Source organism: Lepisosteus oculatus, chromosome 6, assembly GCF_040954835.1.
Source record: "Lepisosteus oculatus isolate fLepOcu1 chromosome 6, fLepOcu1.hap2, whole genome shotgun sequence".
NCBI classification, from domain to species: Eukaryota; Metazoa; Chordata; class Actinopteri; order Semionotiformes; family Lepisosteidae; genus Lepisosteus; species Lepisosteus oculatus.
This window is the reverse complement of record NC_090701.1, coordinates 24,044,521-24,068,706: the sequence shown is the minus strand read 5'-3', so window position 1 is coordinate 24,068,706 and position 24,186 is coordinate 24,044,521. Positions and strand designations below refer to the sequence as shown.

Genomic DNA, 24,186 nt, shown 5'->3' with positions numbered 1-24,186 from the left:
AAAAAGTTGGACAGGGTAAAAAGCAGGTAGAATAGAATCATACCAACTCTATTGTGGTTCTGCTGTGAAGTGTTTGAAGATAGATATGCTTGTAATTTATGTTTTTGTGTCAGTAGCATTTAAAAGATACTTGAAACCACAAAACAATATTTTCCTTGGAACATGTAAGCACATGGGCGGACCATCACATTGTTATGCTGTTATATGATGTGGTAACTACATCCAAATTAACACAGATCTTTTGTCCCTAAATAAAACACTAAAGAATGTAAAACAAATCAAAAAGTGATGCCCCTGAGCCTATAATATATCTTACAGTATATTGTTATTGACTAATTTTCAAGACAAAACTAAAAAAGCAGCTTCTTACAAACTACTAGGACACAAATTAATATTCCTTATTCTTTTTTTTGCCTTTCATAAGTTCTGGAAAGAGACATGTTGTCTTATTTGTAATTACTGGTAATGTGTTCCGCTTAATCTTCAGAATAGTTTGAGGTGACATGGATAGATTAGGAAAGTTGATTTACAGCCAATACTTTTCTTCTCCGAAGAAGTCTTGAGGGACACCGCAACTTCAAACATAACAGCAAGATGCTGGACTTTCAGAAGGTTTTTGTCTATGTTATTCGTCAGTGCGCAGTATCTGTGTTTTAGCAGGGGTTCAGCATGTACAGCAGAATGCCATAGGTGACCATTGTAAAACCTAGAGGGTTAAGTTGCTGAGCTTGGAGATGAGAGATGGAACAGGTTATTTGCTGTAAAAATGAAAGGCATTTTGTAACGTTTTAATAACCCAGAGCAATGCATCGGATCGAGGCTAAAATGTCCAAATAAAATGATGATAAAAAAGTCTAGAGAATTTATAAGTACCATGATATGATATGAAGCCACCAGAAAGGTTGCAAATAAGAGAAGGTTACTGTATGTGGCTTACTAATCTCATTTGTTTCTCCAAAGGCTGAACACCAGCAGCAGTTACAGTATACATACAGTACACACTGCTTGGAGAGAAGTGATATTAAAATGGCAAACCCAGAACAGTACTTAGACAATACTAGGAACAAGTCACTTAAGGCAGTAATAATATTGCCATCTGCACAATTGCCTCACCTGGGACAAATTACAAACCCTGTCTTTTTCTTTTGCTGAAGATACAAAGAAATAAGAAGCCAAGTAAAAGAAAAAGAAAGAGCACTGTACCATTCCAGATGATTTTCCACAAATGCTGACATGGGGCTGATCTGCACTGTGTATGTGTCATTAGCAGAATACTCAAACAGGCCATAATACGGGTTGAAGAGCTCCTGGGATAGCAGGAAAAAGAACTCCCTGGAGGGTCCACTATAGTCCAAGCTGTGTAAAAAAAAAAGATGTAATCAGATTGGGTGCAGCATTATTCAAAAATAGTATGGTAAACTAGAGCGAATCCGGAACAGCTGTGTAGCAATTGCTCAGAATTACACATAGCTAATATTGATAAATTCAACAGTTGTAGGAAATGGTGTTATGCATGACAATGGATGTTCCGATAGTAAACCTCGAGGTGCCATGGTTAACCTTTATCCACATATGTAACACAACTTTCTAATATTTTTAGCAAATTTGTAAAGCTCAAGTATTGAGAGATTTTGAATGTGAGCAACTGAGATTGCTGTAATTTTAAGATGGCTGATGGACAATATCTGGGTCATAAGGACAAGTCCATTGGAACCCCAATCACCATCACCAGGAGGAATGAACCAAGGAGCTGCTGCAAGGACAATGCTGGGGTGAAGGGAGGGATGCACAGTAGTGAAGGCTTTGTATGAGCACATGACATGCATGGGGATTTCCTCTGGAGCTTTCTGACTGTATTTTAGGGGTTCTTAGGTAGAAATGTGGAGTTGGGTACTTCTGAGGGGTTTTTATAGGGATGGGTAAGGGTTATTTTTATATAGATATTTTGTATTGTATTTTATTGTGTTTGGAAAAATCTAAATACAATTTGTTCCCTCCCACAAAATCAGAAACTGTATGTCTGAATGTTTAGTTTGATGCTTTGAAACTGTTAGTCAGCATCAATTCTAAGAATGGTTCTCTATTCCTACCACACCTAAACATGATACCAACACATGCATAAGATTTTCATGATCAGACAACTTTTCATACACATACTGTACTGGCCACACGAGAAATTTCATGGATACAGAAAGAGCTAATGTAGAAATGTCGAGAGACTGCATGACTGAGTAATCCGCTTTTATTTTTTTCTGTTTGTACGAAATGCTGCGATGCAACGGTCACTCTTGCTGTGGATCTGCCTACCCCTCCTCTCCTACGAAGGTGACATAGAGCTTGTTCCTCTGGAGCTCCTTTCGTGAGTAGGCCATCACCTGATTAAAGGTGCCTTCCAGCAGGTGGTCTCGCCGGATAATCAACCTGCAACACACCAGTTAGTGATGCAGAGTCACAGGACTGAGACAGGACAGGTTTTAAAACATTAAACATCAGAACAGTTGCAAGACTCCCAATATTATTGATTATTGATCATTGTGTATAGATATAGATAGAGTACCTCCCTCTAGATGTAGTGTGTACTGAATATCAATTGCCAATGTCAAAACACTAAGTCCTTGGTGTGTAAATGGTACCAGGTACAGAGACTCTCTTAATTCCTACTATGTGTAGTTCACATCTACTATTAATATTTACAACAACAACAACAATAATTTTGTCATTTTCAAGCTTCGAGACTGGTTCAACTGCAAAACAAGTGTCAATTGCGGCTTTAGGAGCACTCGGCTATATGAAACATAATTTATTGCACATAAATAAACTTTATGAAAATTACGTTCTGTGATAGCATTATTTCAACACACCTCTGCAGTGTATGAGATTCAGACCCAGTTGGATTCTGTTGTAACTGTTGTAAAATAGGAGTGTCACAGTGAACAATTGTAGGCTTCATTTGCTCTTTTTGCTGAGCAGACAGCTTTATAAAAGGTGACTTATTCTTACATTACCTGATGACCCAGTCGGCCTCAAAATGTGCCACGTGAATATCTGTACCATTACACAGTGCCTTTTTATGTGGAGTATCTCGTGCGACACCTGTGACATGAGCTTACTTGATTTTTCCTGGCCCCTGGCCGTAGCCCTTGGCCTCCAGCTTCCTGTAGAAGTTGCGGAGCTTGGCCTCGAAATCTCTCCGGTACGGTGCAGGAGCTCTGGCACTAGCCCTCTGCAGACCTGCCGGAAAAAGCACAGCATTCTTACTTTCTACAGCCGAGCAGACCACTCTGTACATGAGCCTTAGGGGAGGTCGCCATGCTCTTCAAATGTCCAAAACATTCAGCATTTATAGGTTACATCTACTTACTACTTACATTTACAGCATTTACTGGACAACCACTGTGAATCTCTTATCTACAGTAGCTCTGACTTTCTCTCATTCGTCTAGTCAAAATTCATAACAGTCTCTTAATAAGCTTATCATAAATCTTATGATGTTCTGTACAGAAGAGACTGGCAGTGCTCACGTTTTTTTTTCATTTTGTTATTAATTTTCACATCATTTCGTGAGTGCTGAGTACTGAGTACTGTGAAAGTCACTATACAATGTGTGGATTCATGTGCTGTAGAGGGAGAAGTTATTCATTATGTAGAAATCATGTAATGTAAAACCATACAATGAAGAGTCGCTAATATACATTACATATTCACACAAAAGTATGGATTTTTAAAAACTGATAAAGATTACTTTACAGAGGGTCATTCAAAGTTTCTCACATAAAATTTAAAGGTTGTCCCAGATGTTTTACTATACTGAGAAGCATTTCAGTGGCCCAAGGACTCTTTCTACAATACAGAATGTACTGTATAATATCAGAGAGTCTTTGATGTACAGGCCTTGTATTATATGGACCACTTGTAGTCTAATTTATAATTCACACTATAAGAGATTTTGCTGACTTTGTTATGCTAATACAATTAGAGAGAAAATTTTGAAATTATTTAGTGCTACAGAAGAATGTGCTTCTGATTTTCCTAAATTGCAAAAGCAGTTTAGCAGGGTCTTTGAATATGTGCTCCACAGTATCACGATGGAGAGAAAAATGTTAAATAAAAAAACACATTTCATAAAAGGTGATAACTTAAGGTTTAGTCAAAGGCGGCATAGTCTAAAAATTACCAGAAAAAACAATATACTATTCTACTATATCCACATTCAGTATGTGGTTGTAAAACATTTCTTGGGTTGCTGGATTTGTTCCTTCTGGTGACAGTTAGCACCCGTCTTTGGGATATACTGATACTCCACTGTGTGTATGTTAAAGAGGTGATCGCACAGTTTACTGTCAGATGAGAGTTCGAACACAGTTACCTGGGGAGTTCTGTGGTGAGGAGCCGGGAGAGTGGCGGGGAGAGAAGCTGTATCCAGGATGGAATGAGGAATGTGGCGGCACGTAGGACATGATCTCCTCTTCAAACAGGCTGAAACACAGGGCAATAGCAACTCATGTGAGGGACACTAGAGCTCTAAGGGATCGGAAAACTGTCTGGTGATTACAGTGGTTTGGTCCATTCTAGTTTTTTGTTCAGACCTGTCAAGTCCTCCAATTTTAGTGGGAAAGCCCGGGCATACTGGATAGACATATTATTCCCCATGAAGCAGATACTCCACCAATAAGCAACAGCTAACTTGACCACTACTGTGCAGTATCTATAAGGTCTCTGACGTTAAATCAAAGCTAAAGACCTTTCTTTTCTTTACCTATAGTCTAACGTGGCTGCTGAAGTTCAGAGCTTGATTCTATTTCTTTTTAATCACTGTCCACTGTACCACACTTTCCATCTTTTCATATTTCCACCCAAGGAACCTTGATGCCAAGTGTGCATGTTCTGAGGACCTATGACATCTGTAGCGCTATGTAGCATATTTTCATGAATGGTGCTACAACCGATAGATTATTGATTAATTGTAGGTCAACCACCATCAACTAACTCCACAACAGTCAGACATCTAATGCACCCCAACATACCTCCTATGATTCCCACTCCCAGCTCTGTCAAACAGGATATTCTCTGCTTTCAGCAGTTGGTAGATATGTTACTATCAGACATTCAAGATGGAATTGCAAGATAAGTTTGCAAAGAAAACTGCAAAGTAGGAGCTTGGATGCATGTAGGGAATGAGATTATAAAACATTATTATGAACCAGCAAATGTTTTCACATTAGTGTAAGAGAGAGGTATGATACAGCTCTGTAATATCTCGATCCTATAACTATCTGGGAGCCAATGTCAAGATCCTAAATTTAGAGAGACCTGTTTTTTTTTTTTTAATTTGGTGCTGTGCAGCAAGTTGGACAAACTGGTCTAGATATAGTACAGTAAAGGTTTAGTCTGCATGTGTGTGTCAATTCTTCTGTGTCCTGTGTTGAAAGAGACACTCTTATCTTGGAGATGTTACTAAGATGGAGAAAAACTAGTCTACATGTTCTTTGTGTGAATTATTTGATTAATTCTTGATCCAATAATACAGCCTAATTATGTATTGAGGCATTGTGGTTGTGCCTGTGGCCTTCTATGTTTAGATCAGACAGTGCAGTATTCTACTTTCCAAACAGTCAAATGTCTGTTTTTCTGAATATAACACAAGGAAATTAAAAATCATTTAGTTTTTTATGTCAGCAAGGCAGGAGGACAGATTATTTATGGTAATGAGATTTCATAGACAAATATCTATGAAATATGGCATGAGCATGGCTGTGAAAATTTACATTATGCAAATAAAAGACTGACAGATTGATTACCATTCAAGATAGATTTACTATATATGGGAATTGTCTATTTCTTTTTTATCCCAGAATAGTTTCTCAGTCCTCAGCTTTCTTTACAGAACATCAAGGACACAGAAGATCAAGAAAGAAACATTTCACACTCAGGCATCTTCTATGTTGTTAATCCTGTACAAATCAGCCACCATAACTGTTTGTAAGAATTGATACACACGTCTTTTTTTAGTGAAATCGAGGAAAGCATGAAAAAGCAAATAATTTAGAAAATAAATGCCTTTAAAATGTTTCAATTCTAACTGTGAGTTCAATTTATTTTTCACTTGAATTACATTTCTGCTGATAATCTCAACAAATCTTATAATTTTAGAGAATATAACATCATGTACTGTATATGTACTATATTGTAGGTAGTTATTAAGAGGAAGTTGCATAAGTGGCATCTCTGATCTTCTTGCATTTTATTTGATGGCTTGTGTACATGAAAACATCCTCCATGTCCTCCACTTCTGATCAGCTCTGAAGATATACCCCCCCACACACCCCTGATTGTTAATCCTACGTGATTTATAAGTAAGATCAAAGCATCTAATGCCCCTACTAGCAGTGAATTACAGTGCATGAAGACCACAGAAATATAAAAGCCAAAGTCTCACCTCAATAGTATAACAAGGTCTGCATCACAAGACAGTTTCTCTACACCATGGGTGCCTTCGGTCCTAATGTAATGAATTTTCTCCCTGCAAAAAATGGCAGAGGATCATTTTTATTAATCTGTTCTCAATTTATTGCTTACATTCAAAACATGTTCTTTACTTCATACAGGAACTGAGGAATCAGTCTATAGTGTGATAAAGAATACATTAAGATCATTCATCTCTTCTTAGGACACATAAAAATATTAGGAAAAGATAACTTTGTTTAGGTATTGCAGACATCATATTTAAATGAACCAGTAGGGTCGAATCTCCATCACTCTAACTGCCTAACTGAAATCATGACAAATTTGCCCTATAGCTGTAAATAACCATTATGAATAATTTCGGATAATAATTTGCTTGTGCAAAAGTCAGCAGATCTCATATAGAGCTTTTCAGAAAAACATTGCATACTGCATTTATTTCCAGTTAAGGAAGGCTTCTGCATTGCTATATGAATGAAAAAGCACAATTTTAAGTGTTCAAGTACTGTACCTCAGGGCATGATTTCTGGCAAGGCTTGGCTGCCTCTCTTGAAGCATCTCAACAATGTTGGGTTGGCGAAGGAAAGCAACTATCTTGTCATTATAGGCTGTAATAAAAAAAACAGAAGACATACTGTGTCATGAAGGTGTGAATACAGTCATGATGTCTGTATGACAGTAGATTCACATTTAATTCAATGTAACTGTGGTACTGTATTATCAGTGCTGATGACTCCTATTGACTCCCACTTTCTCTCATGGACTGCCACTATCTCCTATTAACTACCACTGACTTTCACTGGTGATCGCTGTCTCCCATTGACTCTTATGCCATTTATTACATCTTTGTGCTACTGAAGGAAAATTAATTGCAAAAAAATATGAAGTCATTACTGCTGATTGAAATGTATCTAGTTGTCATGGACACATCTTTTGGAGCTCTCAATTCAGTACAAAAGCAATCCAAGGAAAGAAGTACAAAAACACAGAGAGACGCGAGACAGCCATGGAAATCCCCTGGCCTGAAATCTACTGTGTTGTAACTGTAGCGATCCAGCAGTCTGAATCTATTCCCAATTTCTTCTGTCAAAGAACGGGGATACAATTAGTGAGATCCCATATTGCTGCATTTTGATTCAAAATAAAGTGAGAGGCTAATACGATGTCTGCAATAGAGAAGATGTCATTCTAATCTAGCCATGCCAAAGCATGGACAGGCGTGGTAAACATGATGCAGACTTTGCAAAAGTGTAGTAAAGCAAAGAAAAATATAGGCAAATGTAAAAATTGAATGTAAATATACCACAGTGAGCTGTGACAACAAAAGTTGTTTTCCTTGAAAAGAAAAAGGGAATGATACATTTTATTGGGATCAGAAAAAAATATTTTTTTGCAAATAACCCTACATTTAATAATAATCTCCATCTGCGATGTGAAGAGAACAGTATGTCTCGGCTGCAATATATAATTATACTGTACTATTTCACCTCTTTTGTATTGGGGCAACCTGAATTCTTGAGCAGAGGCCCACAATTCAAATACAATGAGGATTGTACTACTAATATGCCTTTTCATGGCTGACAGTTTTAAACTCTTTGCTCAGCTGTCAGCTTAATTACAAGTTCTCATAGAAAATAAGTATCTTGGGTTTCATTCCAAGTCCTGAAAAACAGGCTAAGTCACGAACATACTTGGGAAAAGAATTCCACAGCTAGTTGGTATGGAAATTACAAAACTCATAATGGCAAAAATATTTTAGCAGTGAAACAACCTCCACAACACAAAGATCCAAGTCTAAATACATCAGTACCCAAGATTAGGGTCAGGGCAAGGACAGGCATTTCTAGGTGATGCTGTAGTGCTTAACTGCTTAAAAAGTGAAAGGTCCCAATTTTTTATCTATTTAGTGTAAGGCCTCAAAGTGCAGAACAAGTATTTTCAGAATCTGGAATTACAGATCACTTGTACTACAACGTTACTGAATTACCATGAATGTTGTACACATACTGTATAACGCTATTCCTAGGCAGTAATGTGTAGTAAGTGCTGGTGATGGTTTATTAAAATATACTGTATATCTTTTACTATATCTTAACCTATATTTGAGACCTCTAGAAGGAGGGCTTGTTATATATGTGTATATATATATATGTATGTAATATGTTCCCATAAAATGTTATCAATTGAAAGAAGAGAGCAATCAAATAAAGAAGAAGATAGTGGAGGAGTATAAGCAGTAACAAGACTGTCAACAGTCCAAAGTTAAATTTGTGTCCTTTCACAAACCTAGTGGTACTGCATCCTGGTGATACTGGCTTCTTATGGCTGCAACAAGGCTGTTGCCAGGACGTGTTAACAAAGATGCTCCTCGACTCCGTGACACTTCTGAAGCCTGCCAATCACAGTTAAACACTAAATCAGAGGCAGACATTAGGAGCCCAGTCACTTACCAGTGTGAGACTGTAACAGGCATTAAGCATGAACAAAATACACTTAAACTGAATTTAACATGTCTATAAAATACCCAACACACATTATGGGGGAAAAACACATTTTTCGTTGTTTTTATTGTTAATGAAAAGCAGCTCAAAGGAAGAATACTTAGCATTGAGCTTAACAATGCTTCTACATTCCTGGCTACAGTTTCCGATTAACTTTGAAAAGCGTCCACAGTACAGCCACCAAAAGCAAATGTGTAAACTATACTAAATCCTAGAGGAAACCAGAGATAAACCCAGTTACTTTTGTCTGCTGCAAACAACAAGGAATAAACACTTCTCACAGCAAGTTACAGTACTTGACTTGCATTTCATTTCAAAGTCAGTACTGCCTTCACCGAATGTGCTTTTTAGCTGCCTATTATGTGTGTAGTGGTCAGAAACATGCCTGACTCTCACCTCCCCAGCGCTGTAGCTGCGGAGCCTCTGGAGATGCTGGCGGTGCGTTAGATGGTTCGGCAGCCGCCCGTTCTGGAGAGGAATCCTGGGATCAATGAATGTGGTTGCTCGACTGTTGTGGTCTACAAAAAATGACTGAAACAAAAAACAAAAGTGCCGGATAGATTTTGTTTTTCAGAACATGGACAATCATCCCCTTGGTCAAACGTAATGTTTTATTTTTTTCTGTAACCTTTTTGCACAAGAAATACTGTTACAGAAAAATGTGCTGGCATTCTTCCATTGTGTCTCCGAACGTCCTCACAAATACTGAAGAGGTCTTGGGAGACATACTGTATGTTTTCAAAGTTTTAAAAAAGTGCCAGCATTCAGAACTCAAATACTGTTGATAGCATGTTTTCTGCAAGTTTCACTGTTACATTTCTAATAGTTTCTTAAGTACATAGAATGCTTGCAGTAAAAACACAATTTTTTAATGGTATGCCGAAGACTGACAACATGACCACAGAGGAGGAATGTAACCCTTGATCTTAAAGCACAAAACCTGAACAAAGCTTCAAAGCTGCAAATAATAGTTTTGTGTTAAATGACAAGTGTCAGCAACATTGATAAAGAGGTTCCTTTCCAACTTTTACAATCATGTTTGGTAGCAAACACTGTATTAAATGGACTGACCCTCAGCCATTATGGAATGAAACAAACAGGGATACAGCATGTTGTGGTATGATTTGTTGTGGCTACCTTTCCTTGTTGGTCAGTTTTGATCTCCCAGCCCCGGGGCAACTCCAGCTGAGTGTCAGCAAACTTATTGAGGAATGTAACCAGGTCCCTGTTATGCTGATATCGCTCGAAGTTCCGGGCATCTCTGCGAATCTTCAGGATCATGTGCTTTAAACAAGTACTATTTGTAAACATTCGGTAAGCACCCTGAAATCCAGAACCACAAGCCAGAGAAGGCAGGTCAGAAATAAAGCAATTTTTCAAAAGACATGCAAAAACCTTAAGATTTCATGTTTCATAGTACTTTTCCGTTTACATAGCCCTATAAAGTTATTATTGAGCCAAGAAAAAATTCACTTGGGCCTCAATGTTGTTATTTTAACATAAGAGACAAATAATTTGCAATTGAATATATTTTATCAGAATTTACTTCCACTTAAAAGAACATATTAAAATATCCATGCTACTGTATGTCACTATGCGCTTATTCCTTACTGATTAAATACTATCCAACCTAATTCTTCAAAAGCACTAGCATACTGGTTCTGTCTCATGAGTCAGTGGTAAAGCAGAAAGAGCTCTTTGAAGGCTAGAAATCTGTAATTTTCTCCATTATGACATATTTTCACATCCCAATTAGTTAAGGCATTGAAGAAGGAATCAACTGTTTAAGAAAAGAAATATGATGTCCAGACATTAGGAGATGTCCAGAATCATGTCAAAAGTGTAAAATATTAATAAAAAATCAAAACAGTTTAATCTGATTTTTTCTGACAAGAGTACAGCTGGGGAGTCTCAGGATTGTCAGTAAAAAATCCTCAGTACTTCACTTGGCTGGGATCTACAGTCAAGTGAAGCTCTTCAGATCCAAAGGGAACACTGCTCTCTCTAGATAGCGCCTACACTAAACTGGTCTGTTTTTCAAGTGGCATGCTGTTAGGAAAATGATGAAAAGAGAACAGAAGGTGATGATACGTTTTTCTGCAGTCAACTGCAGTCGCCACTGCCTTCAGTCTCTAGATCTGACCATAACACTCACCACTTGACCATGAAGAAGTCAGGGGATTCCATGATGCTACTAGAAACATGAGCTAAAAAAGGAGCTGATATTTCTGGAAGTGCACAAGTCTCAGCAAATGGGAATTAATTAAGTCCTACACTTTTCTTTTTTCCATTTCATTTGTAGCATTTTCATACACAAACATTACAGAAAAGCTGCTGCTGGTGTTGTTGTAATATTTTATTTTGACCTTTGTCTTGGACTAATTTCTGTTCAAGGGTTTCATCTTAGATTGTTTTTTTTTCATGACATTGACCTGAGAAATCTTGTAGAACAGGTTTCTCAGATTTTGTTCATAAACAGTCAACTCCATATGAAACAATTACTGTGAATAAACGCATTGTTAATTTGAGTACATCAAAGATGTTTTTCATAAAACTGTAATAAGCATAAAAAACTGAATTCATATTTTTGTTCCATCGGTGAGATGAACTTAAACTTACTCACATAATTTGCATGGAGAACAGTGAAGAACTCAGGATGAGTGATGAATTTGACAGCAGGGGACTGTAGTAACAATGTGATCTTCTGACTGTTGATTGGAGATGAGGGACCTTCTCTTCTCAGTTCTAAAGGACCAGGAAAATTGCCATGGAACAAAGCAGCAACCTTGGTTAATACAATAAAGAGTACACTGGTACAGTGTACTCTTTAAGCAGAAAAAGAAAACCACAAATCAAAGTTCCCAGAAAGGTACTGCTAGAAAGGTGTTGTATTATTCTAAAGCATTTTCTATACCTGTGGCTTGTGGTGGAGAGTCATTGTCAGTCTCTGAGCTTCCTGCTCGTTCACTCCTCCGGCTGCTGGTCTCCTCCTCCATCCTCTCTGTTGCAATGGTCCTCTGGATGTTCTGGTACCTGGGAACGGATGACACATATTTCCTTCAAAGTACAGCCACCAAAACCAATGCAACAGATTAACCCTTAAACACCATCACGAAACAAAAGGCTTTCTGTCACATTTTTGTAAAAATCTTGAATTATAAATGTATGTGTTTTGAAACCAACCAGAGATGAAAATGTGTGTTTTTACGCAGTCGCCATTTCTCTAAAAACCATCCATCCACTATCAGAAAATTGCTTGTTCCTGTTGAAGGATGCAGTAACCCAGAACCTATTCCAGAAGCACAGTGGCCAAGGCAGGACTGAATCTACTCTCCCCATAAATCACAAACCAAGAATAGAAATTGAATCCTATGTAGCATGTTTCTAGATACACCTTGAGCACCTTGTGAAATCCCAAGTGAACAAAGTGAGAACATGCAAACTCCACACTCTGGAATTGAACCCGAGATCCAAGAGCTGTGAGGAAGCAGCACTAACTACCAGGAACAAAAAATGTACAGCGTCAAAAATATTTAAACAGGTAAAAATAATGCCTCTTAAAAATAACAAATAGGAGATATTTCCTCTTCACTGCTTACTCAACACCATTCTTTTGTTACACAATGAACAGAGTTTCTACATGTACTTTAGTAAATGCTGTATTAACTAGCTTTTATTGCACAATTTCCTTATTCTAATTTTCATGTACTGCATTCATAAAGCTGCATTTTATAAGATGTTGTACATTGCTGTAGTGTAGTTGAACAATCATAAGCCCATTCACACACAAAAGACTATTCCTTTAGAAAACTGTGTTGTAATCAGACATTGTTTTAATGTCCCACAATACAATGGTCTGTATTACGTTCCTTCAACAGTGATTAAATTATATTATATGATTAAATATTGTAGTTATTTTGGGCACATAACATTTAGGTTCCCAAACACACATATAACATTTTTAGATGTAAAGGTAGTTTTATCTTAAGATGTTACAGTACTTCTAAAAGGTTAAGAACCAAGAATATGTCTACTTTTCCATACAAATAGGAACATTTCAAAGAATGACATTTCAAATAATACTGTTATTATTAATGATCTTAATGATGCTTCCATGTCAGAGATGAAAGACCTAAGTGTTTGACTTTTTTCTTGATTGAGAAGGAGGAAGATGTCAGAAATACTATTTAATGTGATTATCCTTCCCCTGAGAATAAAACAAAATGTAGTACAGTACTTACTACAAAATCCGTTTAACTGAGGAGTACCTCAGTCCATGATCTCCCTTCTGTTACAGAATGACCCCCCCCCCCCCCCCCAGAGATGCATGATAGAGTTTTAACTCAAATACTGTAAGTGGCATTTTCTGATGCGTCTTTTCATGAACAATCCTGAGTACAAAATAAGTAACCAGGAAACAGAGAAGGATATGAGTTCAAATCTGCTATTGAATCAGGACTGTCTAAAGCAAGGCAAGAGTATTAATTTGGTTATTATCACGATCTATACAGTAGTACAAAAACGTTTTTGAACCCTCATAGGAATCATAATACACTTGAGCAATGCAAGCCAATGGAATCACAGGAGGTGATTTTTTTTCCTTTACAGTCATTTGATTTATTTTGTTCAGTCCCGGGATGTGTGAATCCCTTTTTACACTGTAAGTAAAATACATCTAGTTGAGAAGCTGAAAAGACTTAAGTTGAAATGAATAGATTTTAACATGAAACAACTGGAATCTTCAAAAACATTGCCTTCCCAGACTAAGAATGTTAGAGAACTAGATTAAATTAAAGAGTCCTCACTAAAAACTTGATTTTTCAGGGAAAGCCACTGGTTTCCATAGAAACAAACATCACTGGTTTTAGTAGTGGCCACAGTGTTTTTGTGTGTGGAAGTACTGTTTTTTAATAGGATTCTGGTTTTAGTCCATGCTGAAGGCATTCTGGCACATGACATGAGAAGAAACCAAAGCCACAAGACTTTCGCCTCACTGCTAAATTTATTACTTTTGTTGTCCGTAGACATCTTGGATATATTACTAAAAGATAAAGGCTTAACTTTCTCTGGCAAAAACACAGAATTGCAGACACCAAATTAGACAATTAGCTAACACTATAGCAGTAGCAAATACTGTAAAATTAAATGTAAAATACAATCCCAGACTGGACAAACACCTGGCAGATGAACATTCTGTGAATACAAGGGTAAGGTTTTACACATAAGGTAGTTGAAAATAAACTATAAATACAATATGGGAAACGCTAGAAGTGGCAATTTATGAAAAAGACTGGAATATTTATGTTTACACATCGCTTATATTGCTTATGACACATATTCTTCCAGAAATTGTGGGGAAGCAATAAAAAAAAAATGTTCGGCTATATATTTAAAAGTGTAGAATTCAAGGCATGTTATGTTGAAATATGTTAAAAATATACAATACACTAGTTTACCCACATTCAGAGTACTGTGTACAGTTTTGGTCAAGACTTACAGTAACAAAAATATGTTACTGATGCATTCTAGGACTTAAAAGAATTTCCTAAACACTATCTGAAGGAAGTGAACCTTTTTAGTCTTCAACAGAAAATATTACAAGGGGACCTGACACAAGTGCCAAAATCCAGAAAGCCATTGACAAAGTCAACACAATTGGCTTCTTCAAAATAAACAATGAAACACAACTAAGAAGAAACTACTTGGAAGTACATTTAAAAACTGAGAATAAGAGGCTTGTCTTTACCCAAACATTTGTAGGAGTATGGAACAAGCAACCCTGCCATGTGGTGCAAAACCAATAATTTGCTTGGATGGCTTCCTCTCATTTGTAACCATTCTTATGTTCTTAATTAATTATTATGGAATGATAAATGTGTCAACTGAAATAAGAACACAGTGGGCAGTGGTCAATGACTTCTCATCACAAGAGGTTGTGTTAAAAATATAATGTTTAAAACAGTATTTCCTTTTTATCGCACAATTTTAACAACTGACCTACTGAAGATGTTTAATATTAGGAATTTTAATACAGAACATCTATTTTAAGATATAAACATGTAGTTTTTAAGCATAAAGCTTTAACATGCCAGAAGGACTAACAGCTCATCCAATCTACATTTACTAAACAAATGCTACACAGGGCTTCACCCACAGGCTAGCAGTGAGAAACAAGAATATAGACCTAACCTTCTTGACTAATAAAATCCCCTCAGGGCTTCTGGAGCTCTTGTCTGTGAGCAAGTATATCAAAGGAAGCCATGAACAAAAAATTCAGTGGACTTTAGCTTTCAAGTTGCTAATAAAATTCATAAATAATGCAGGCCTCAGGTGCAGTTCCACCAGTAAGTGTAGGTCAGGCCCTGTAGTGTGGACATAACTGGTTTCCAGTCAAAGAGCAGTAAGTGTAGGTTGAGCCCTGAACGTGTAGACTTGTGCTCAGCACACCGGCTGAACTTTACAGAGGTTGGCCTGGATTGGAACCAGGGTAGCCTCATCTTACAGTGCTGCAGCACCCCCTGGAACTCTACAGGAGCCAGCAAGTGGGCAGTGCTGTCAGAGAGAGATGAGTCATTGCTCTAGTTATTGCTATATCTCCTGTTGGTACTGCAGTACTTACAGTGTCACAAATGGAGGATATCTTTGACAGATGCTTGTTTCATGTGCAAGGTCCTGACCGTTCCCATATTATATAATAGCTGGTTTATGGTTGTAAGCTGAGAAGGCTGGAAATTGCTGATTCTAAATTCGGTGGCAAATTGGACTGTTCAATTCCAAATTAATTCAAAATATATGCATGACTCCTACTGAGTCAAAGTTCTTGCAAAATAAAAACGAATTCTAGACAATTGGTGGCTGACATGTTTATTAATTCATAGAATCCAGTATATATTTTTCTCTGATCTCTAAAAAATCATTATTTTTCTTATTTTCATCCTCTGGGTGGCAGTATAGCACATCTGTGCCATGAGCACTACATACAGAGGCATACTTCATCCTGAATTAATCAATTCTTCCAATATAATGGAGATTTCATGTAGTGCTTCAAAGAAAGTTCTGCCCTGAACTCTACTGCAGTAAAATAAAGCTGTATAAACACAGTGAACAATCTGGATTTCCAGTTTTGGGATTTCTGATCCAAACATGGAAATATGAACTCATTTTATTCATGAGTAGTTCATGAATATAAATGTCCTAAAAAGTATATCTCACAGTATGTCTTTGCAATATTGCTTACTACACTTTAGTGCCTCCAGAAAGCAATTCTAATAAAAAAAGACAAACTAAAACAAATTCTATTTCATGCCATTTGTTCCATGCAGATGTAATTGGTGTATCTCATTCAAATCATAGATGTTCTATAACATTGCTACAACAGCTTTAGCTCCTTTCAAAGTTGATTCTCCCAGCACCACATAGTAACTATTAAAAGAAAGTGTAGTCTTTCCAGCTAAAACTGTACATTTTACAAGCAAGACTTAACTTGCTTAAGTTAACTATGCAAGTCTTAGTACTTAGAATCAGTTGTGGTCAACAAACCAGCTAAGCCAATCCGCCAGCAGCAGGGACTCTATCGTTACAGTGTGTGTTTAACCTGTGGTGTTTTATGCCCTGAAAACCATGCAGGACATTCAGGATTTAACCTTCACCTCCTGTTCAGTTGCTCCATCTGCTGCACAGAGCCTGAACGTTGGATCCCATCTGGAGTGGCTGCTGTGGTTGGCCGCTGCCAGGTGGTGGTCCTGTTGATATGGTCCACGTAGAAAACTCTTCCATGACTGTCAATCCTGGCCTCCCAGTCTAAAAAAGGAAAAGAAACAAAAAAAAAACAGAGTTTGATAAAACCTGCTGATCCAAAAGTGTTTCAATAAAAAAAACCTTTGTGCTTTCTCCAGGAATTTGTATGAATTTCATATTTACGAACCACAGTGTAGCGCCTTGCAGTAATCAATCTGAGACAAGATAAATGTGTTGACACGTTCTTCAGCTACAGTCAGAAACAACAGTAAGAAGTAGTCTGGTGATATGTCCGAGATAGAAGAATGATGTGTTTACAATATTTTGCACATCTGTGTCAAACATTAAGCATGGATCAAACATCACCCCCAAATATCACCTGTCTTGAGCAGCAAAAGAGGATTCCACACAAACTGATCTCTGGGAACCAGGCAGCTCAGGTAGTTAAATATGGTGATGATAACATTAGCTTCTGAGGCTTGATACCCTAAATAGTCCATTGAAAATAGATTTGCTCCCCATCCTGTTCCTTAGGTACTGTTAGATACTGTTACTGTTATTGCTGGTGTTATACCTTGATGCTGTGAAAGCTCTTTGCTGGCAGAAAAAAAGGACGGGCTCATGTGTTACAGTATATACTGAGTAGAGTTCATTACCAGAGACAGCGACATACTGTACAGTAGTTTTTGTTTAGCCAAAGGCAACAGACACTAATTTGCAGTGCTGGTTACCACACTCAAAAGTAACTTTTTTGAGACTTAAAAAATAAATCAATTATAGAGAACATATGGAGGAAATTATACCACGTACAATGCACATATGGAAATTACAGACATACCAAGTACACACGCAGACTTGAAGACACGCAGACTTGAAGACGCAGAATTGTAACTGTATGGACTTTGTATTGTACTTGGTTTCCCCTCAACTTTGCTAGGATAGAGCTACAAATAGGAGAACTATTGCTTTATTGTTATTTTTGTGTGCCCTTGCAGTGTGCTTATGAGAATGCAGGATACATATCTGCTGTGTCCTGATTTAAGTGGATGGGTTTGGGGCAAAGCTAGATTATGATTACTGCACTGGTGGAGAATTCCAAGCCAATTTACCATCTGGTAAAGCTTGGAGAAGATAGAAAGCAAAAAAGGGCAAGGTACAGTAAATGGAGGATATAGGACCCTACTGGAGAGACTGCAAAACCATATATAATGTAATTGCTTGAAGACTGCTGCCTCTATCTGAAATAACAGACTAAATAGCAGCTGTTTAGTCTGGTGGAAGGAACAGGCTTTAGCAGTACTGATCCTACTATAAAGGATTGTGTCACCACCTTTAAACTGGATAGTGTCAAATTCTATCGCCCAGCTGTTTGGTGTAGAGGAATTCTCTGTTGTCTGGGATGTGGGGCTGTGTGGTTTGGAAGCAAGAACTGTGATCAAATTCATGTTGGGCCAGAGCAGCACTTGTACTATAATACCGCCTGCAATATTATTATTTGTTGTTTACCAGTGGTTCAGCAGCTAATGGACAAACGCTGCATATTACTTTTACCCGAAAAGTCACAAACCGCATTCCTACGAGCAACTCTCGCCACCCGCACCCGCAGACTAATTAATCAATTTTCATTCCTCGTTTTGGATTTGGATACTCTCGACCTGACTCTTGTTATACTCGACCTAGATCTTCTACCTTGACTACGACTTTTGCCTTTTGCACGTGGGATTTGGACACCAAACACTAACCGCCTACAGTCTCAGAGTCGCATAGGGTCCAACCAGGTACTCTTAATGTCACCCTTGACACAAAACTGGCAACTTTTACGGTGTATCTTAATAATATGTTAAACCATTTAGAGAATTCAGTGATGAAAACTTCATTAGCTTCTTACACCAAACTGCCTGATGTAACATTCACATAAAAAATGTTACATTTGTTCTAGGAAACGAATGGTAGGATTCAGACATAATAGACATGTATAAAAACTGCACACTGAAAGAGCCTTCAATACGTCAGGAAAGAAACTGTGCCTTATTTACCATTTAACGATTTCTTTTTTATACTAAGCACAAGAGAGTTTCTACTAACACAAGACAGGAATCAGCTATTGGAGCACAAATTTAGTCAAACCCTAGAAGAAACAGCCTCTGAGGAGCAAATGGGTCGTCTCATTTTCAATGAGTCCCGAGTGACTCAACCAGAAAAGTCATTCTCTCAGAGTGCAGGTTCAGTGTATAGTTCAGTTTGAGCATGATTTATTGTGACAGGCGTTCCTCAAATGGTGGTATAAAGTAAGTTCAGTGCCACCAGGGGCAGAATTGTGAATAGTTTTCCCAGAGAAAGCTCCCAGAGAAACAACAACTTCTGTGACTTCCTGGGCACCTACAGTCGTGCCATTGACATCAGTGAAGGATGGGTCTCTTTTTGAAAGTAAGCACGATGACCCAGCTGGGTTCTTGACAAAAGGCAGTCCCTATGTGGTTTCCAAATCTGGCCCAGTGGCACTGCATATTGGACATAACAAGCCGCCAATGTTTATTGTTCAGACTTCTTCAAAACACTGACAGATACTGTAATTGCTTTTAAAATACAACAGGCAATCTGGCCCTGGATGCTAAACTAAAGGATCTGTGCTGAGTTTTTACCCAGATAGCCTGGCAATGGAGTCAGGAGTGAACAAATCACTGGAAGAAGCTGGTCTTTGGTCTGTCTTATTGTGCCCTGCTGAGCTCAAAGACATCCAAGCTGGCAGACATCATGGTGGTGGTGGAGGGGAGTCCCCATTATCTGTAAAGCGCTTTGACTGGAGTGTCCAGAAAAGTGCTATATAAGTGTAAGCAATTATTATTATTATTATTATTTTTATTATTATTATTATTATTATTATTATTATTATTATTATTATTATTATTAATTATCTATTTACGTAGGATGAAGAAATTCAAGTACGTAGCTGTGTCAGCATGTGTAGGCTACAAAGGACAAATAAAGGTTTACTCCATGCTCAAAAGAGACCAAAGGAAACACAACAATATGGCTGTGGAGCCTTCTTCAGGTGAATGGAATAAACATTTACTTGTGCCTTACCATCTATTTACATCAGTGCAGGAAACAGGTGAGCTCATGGCATCTGTGATGAAACCCTTGTCTTCTACCCAGTCATTGTAACCCACTTTCCCATCTTCCCATCCCTCTTGGATCCCAGTGCTGGGTTCTGATGAGAAGCTTACACATCCTTACAGTGTGACATCAAACCTGGATCACTTGGGAGTATTTGTATTCCTCTCCTCTGTGTCCACCTGATAAACTAATGCTGTACAATATTGTCATCTACTGTATAATTCTGTTACATTCTCTGTAGCAAAATGTTGCGAAAAGCACTACAGCAAATGAAAAATTGATTGAGTTGAAATTTATGATGGAGTAACACTTTTTTAAGCAATGCCACAAGAACATACAGTACTTTGTGGAATTACTTTAAATGTGAAATTCATACTTTAATGGCAGCCTACACAGCTACACCTATTAACTTTAATGCAACAAAGAAAACATAATATAATTATTATATACCATACAGATAACCTTTGCATTTCACTTGTTATTATTCTAAATTCTACAGTTTGGACACTAAATATGATTGGGAAAGGAATTTCTCCAAATAGCTGCACACAAGGCCCCTGTATCCCTGTTTGAACACAAGACGTTGGCTCGGGACATGACAGAAGGTCATGATATCACATTCAAGTGATAAACTGTAAATCAAATATTTTGAAATCAAATACATCAAATCAAAATATAGTTTGAAAAAGTCATATTGTTACGTACTGTAAGTTGAATGAACTCTGTCTGTGTGCTACAATAGTGGTTCTCATGATTTCATGTGTTTCATGAATACTGTAGATAAGCTCATCGCTGTAATCAGGCAGCGAATTTCAAGCAAAGATTCAACCATGACATCCAAGGAGCTTTCAATAGCAACTCAGGAATAAAGGACACAGATCAGGGTAAGGATGTAAAAATATCGTACCTTAAAAATATTTTCACCATTAAGACGTTGAAGGTATTATACTGTAATAGCATGTAGACACTGCTTGTGACACAGTGCCCTTCCAAAGTGAGCTGCCAGTCAAAGGAGGAAACTGGTCTGAAAAGCCAGAGTGAGTTAAATGTCCATAATAAAAAGCTAGCAGAATGGAAAGGAGGAATTTATTACTGAAAACAATTCCTGTATGGAATTTGCAACAAAGCATTTTACTGATACAGTATACTGCAAACATATGCAAAAAAGTTTTTTGGTCAGACAAGACAAAATCGGAACTTTCTGTTCTAAATGCAAAGCATTATGTTATTGGGCTGATTCTCATCAGTAAGGACAAGAATGCTTGTTAGGTTTGAAGAAAAAATGGATGGAGCAAAGTACAAACAAGTCTTTGAGAAAAACCTTTTTCTAGCTTTCTAGAGACCTAAAACTGGGACAAAAATTCACCTTTCACCAGAACGATGACCCAAAACACAAGGCTAAATCTATACTAGAGTAGCATAACAAGAAGAAAGTGAATGTCCTTAAGTGGTTCACTCAAAGTCCTGATTTGAATCCGACAGGAAACCTGTAGCAAAATTTGAGCACTGCTGTCCACCATTGGTGTCCCCAAACTAATTGACAGAGCTTGAAAAAGTCTGCATAGAAGAATGAGAAAGAAAATCCTACACTATCTTGTTGTGTGAAGTTGGTACAGTACTTATCCAAAAAGACTAACTCCTGCAACTTCTGCCATAGGGGATTAACCATGTATTGACTTTTAAGGGTGAATACTTAAACAATAAGCATATTTTTAATTTTGGACTTTTCTTTGGTGTTTTTGCTGATATCAACTTATTTTACCTATAAAAGAGAACAGTTTGAGACTTCCACGTATTTTATCAGATTTTTTTGCCCAAGTTACAGTACATTCCCATATGCTTAAAGTGTTATATGCTGCTATTCTGAAAGGTTCACTTTCAGATGTTAATACCGCCATTGAAAAAATACAAAAATCCCACATTTGTAATGTCTGTTAGATTTGCCCTGATGCCTCTATTAACTATATGTTAACGTGCTATAATGTGTCTGGATAGCTGTATGACCAAATTAGCCTGCCAGAATCAGACAGACTTTATTAAAAGATGTCTTTTTTCTGGTAACTATTGTTGTTTTCTTTCACTGGATGCTGAGAGCTCAAATGGAAATATCTATGGTCACTTCTAGATATGGGTTTGCATTCAGGTTACACTAATACAGTTTACCTTTCAAATATGCCACTCTTATGCCACAATTTGTTTTAACTGGCAACACGAGCTGTTGCCAGTTCTCTTTTCTGCTATAGTATGTGGTTTTAAGGAATAAGTGCTCAGATTATGCCACATTTACTAGAAATTTATTTCTCTTCTTTTTGGAGAAATAAAGTAGATAGATACTTTATTGATCCCGTGAGGGAAATTGCAGTGCAACAGCAGCTTAACACACACAACACAGCCACAGTGTAACGAATTATATAATAATAGTACAATACATACAATACAATACAAGAGTTACTCACAGTCCGGACACACAAGAGGAAACTAGAACAGAACAGTACACAGAAAATCGTATCACACGTATGAATATAAATATAGATGTAACCATAGATATAAATATAAATATAAATGTATTGCACAGGTCCCTGGCATATATTGCACAAATGTGGTTGTAAACGGGAAAAAGAAAAAGAAAAAGAAAGAGAACACATGTAGCAGTAGATGTGTATATGCGTTTAGTCCAGAAACAGGTCACTGTCGCTGTTGCCTCTGCCAAGACGCAAGGTGGATGCGTTGTACAGTCTTATGGCAGACGGCAAGAATGACCTCCTGTAGCGCTCCCTGTCGCACCGTGGATGAATCAGTCTATTGCTGAACGTGCTCTTCATTCCTGCAAGCCTGTCATAGAGGGGATGGGAGAAGTTGTCCATGATGGCCTCTAGTTTGGACATCATTCTCCTCTCAGCCACTTCCTCCAAGGGGTCCAGGTCAGACCCAATGACAGAGCTTGCCCTCCTGATGAGGTTGTTCAGCCTTTTGGAATCTACTGCTCTAATCCCAGAGCCCCAGCACACCACTGCGTAGAAAATGGCACTCGCTACCACCGACTGATAAAACATGTGTAGCATCTTACTACACACATTGAAGGACCTGAGCCTCCTCAAGAAGTAAAGTCGGCTCTGTCCGTTCTTATAGATGGCCTCGATGTTCTTAGACCATTCCAGTCTATCGTCGATGTGCACTCCCAGGTACTTGTACGAGTCCACCATCTCCACGCCACTCCCATGGATGTAGACAGGAGTAGGTTTGACCTTTTTCCTCCTGAAATCTACCACCAGTTCCTTTGTCTTTGTAACATTCAGTTCCAAGTGGTTCACCCCACACCACTCCACAAAGCTGCTGACCAGTCCTCTGTACTCCTCCTCCTGCTCACCCTTGATACATCCCACAATTGCAGAGTCATCTGAGAACTTTTGCAGGTGGCATGACTTTGAGTTGCACTTAAAGTCCGAAGTATAGAGGGTGAAGAGGAATGGAGAAAGAACTGTCCCTTGAGGTGCCCCTGTGTTACTCGCTACCAGTTCAGACACACAGTTCTGAAGTCTCACAGACTGTGGTCTGCCCGTCAGGTAGTCAGTGATCCACGAGGTCATGGAGGCATCGACTTGCATCTCCTCCAGCTTCCTCCTTAGAAGTAAGGGCTGGATGGTATTGAAGGCACTGGAGAAGTCGAAAAACATGATCCTTACAGTGTTGCCAGCCCTGTCCAGGTGTGAGTAGGCCCTTTGCAGCATGTAGATGATCGCATCCTCCACACCAACACTGGGCTGGTAGGCAAACTGTAGGGTGTCCAGTGATGAGCTGACCAGGGGTCTCAGGTGGGATAAGACCAGCCTCTCCAGTGTCTTCATGATGTGAGAAGTCAGTGCAACTGGTCTGTAGTCGTTGAGGACAGAGGGGCGCCCTTTCTTTGGTACCGGGACCAGGCATGATGTCTTCCAGAGCACCGGGACTCTCTCCAAGCGCAGGCTCAGGTTGAACAGTCGCTGGAGCACTCCGCTCAGCTGATCAGCACAGGCCCTCAGAACTCTGGGACAGATGTTATCTGGTCCTGTGGCCTTACCCTCGTGCAGCCTCTTCAGCTCCTTCTTCACCTGGTCAGCTGTGATGGTCAGCCTGGCCCGGGGGATGATGCTCATAGTGCTTTCAGTGCTGGAGGTGTTAATGGCGGAGGTGTTGGAGAGTGGCAGCTGTGGGGGATGGGTGGGTGAGCAGCCGTCGGGGGTTGTAGCTGTAGGCGGCCATGTTTGTGGGGGGATGGAGGAGGTGTTGGGCAGTTGCAGCTGTGAAGGGTTAGGGAGCGTGTGGCTGTGGGGGGATGGGTGTTGCGCCACAGAGGACCCAGAATCAAACCTGTTAAAGAACTGGTTCAACT

The 24,186-nt window shown here is 38.5% G+C and overlaps 1 protein-coding gene across 5 annotated transcripts in view; it reads right to left on the bottom strand.

Annotated features, from left to right (window-relative positions):
• The window catches only part of LOC102689406 (E3 ubiquitin-protein ligase HECW1), a 123,152-nt gene that overhangs the window by 16,188 nt on the left and 82,778 nt on the right, over positions 1 to 24,186 (bottom strand). For all 5 annotated transcript variants that reach the window (XM_015354536.2, XM_006634299.3, XM_015354540.2 and 2 more), the window contains 12 exons: positions 16,613 to 16,763; positions 11,878 to 11,996; positions 11,587 to 11,708; positions 10,101 to 10,286; positions 9,360 to 9,494; positions 8,749 to 8,854; positions 6,974 to 7,070; positions 6,437 to 6,520; positions 4,367 to 4,476; positions 3,111 to 3,231; positions 2,308 to 2,421; positions 1,204 to 1,356 (listed from right to left, as the gene is read on the bottom strand). In XM_015354536.2, coding sequence (XP_015210022.2) covers positions 1,204 to 1,356; positions 2,308 to 2,421; positions 3,111 to 3,231; positions 4,367 to 4,476; positions 6,437 to 6,520; positions 6,974 to 7,070; positions 8,749 to 8,854; positions 9,360 to 9,494; positions 10,101 to 10,286; positions 11,587 to 11,708; positions 11,878 to 11,996; positions 16,613 to 16,763 — 1,498 coding nt within the window. The remainder of the gene's footprint in view (positions 1 to 1,203; positions 1,357 to 2,307; positions 2,422 to 3,110; positions 3,232 to 4,366; positions 4,477 to 6,436; positions 6,521 to 6,973; positions 7,071 to 8,748; positions 8,855 to 9,359; positions 9,495 to 10,100; positions 10,287 to 11,586; positions 11,709 to 11,877; positions 11,997 to 16,612; positions 16,764 to 24,186) is intronic.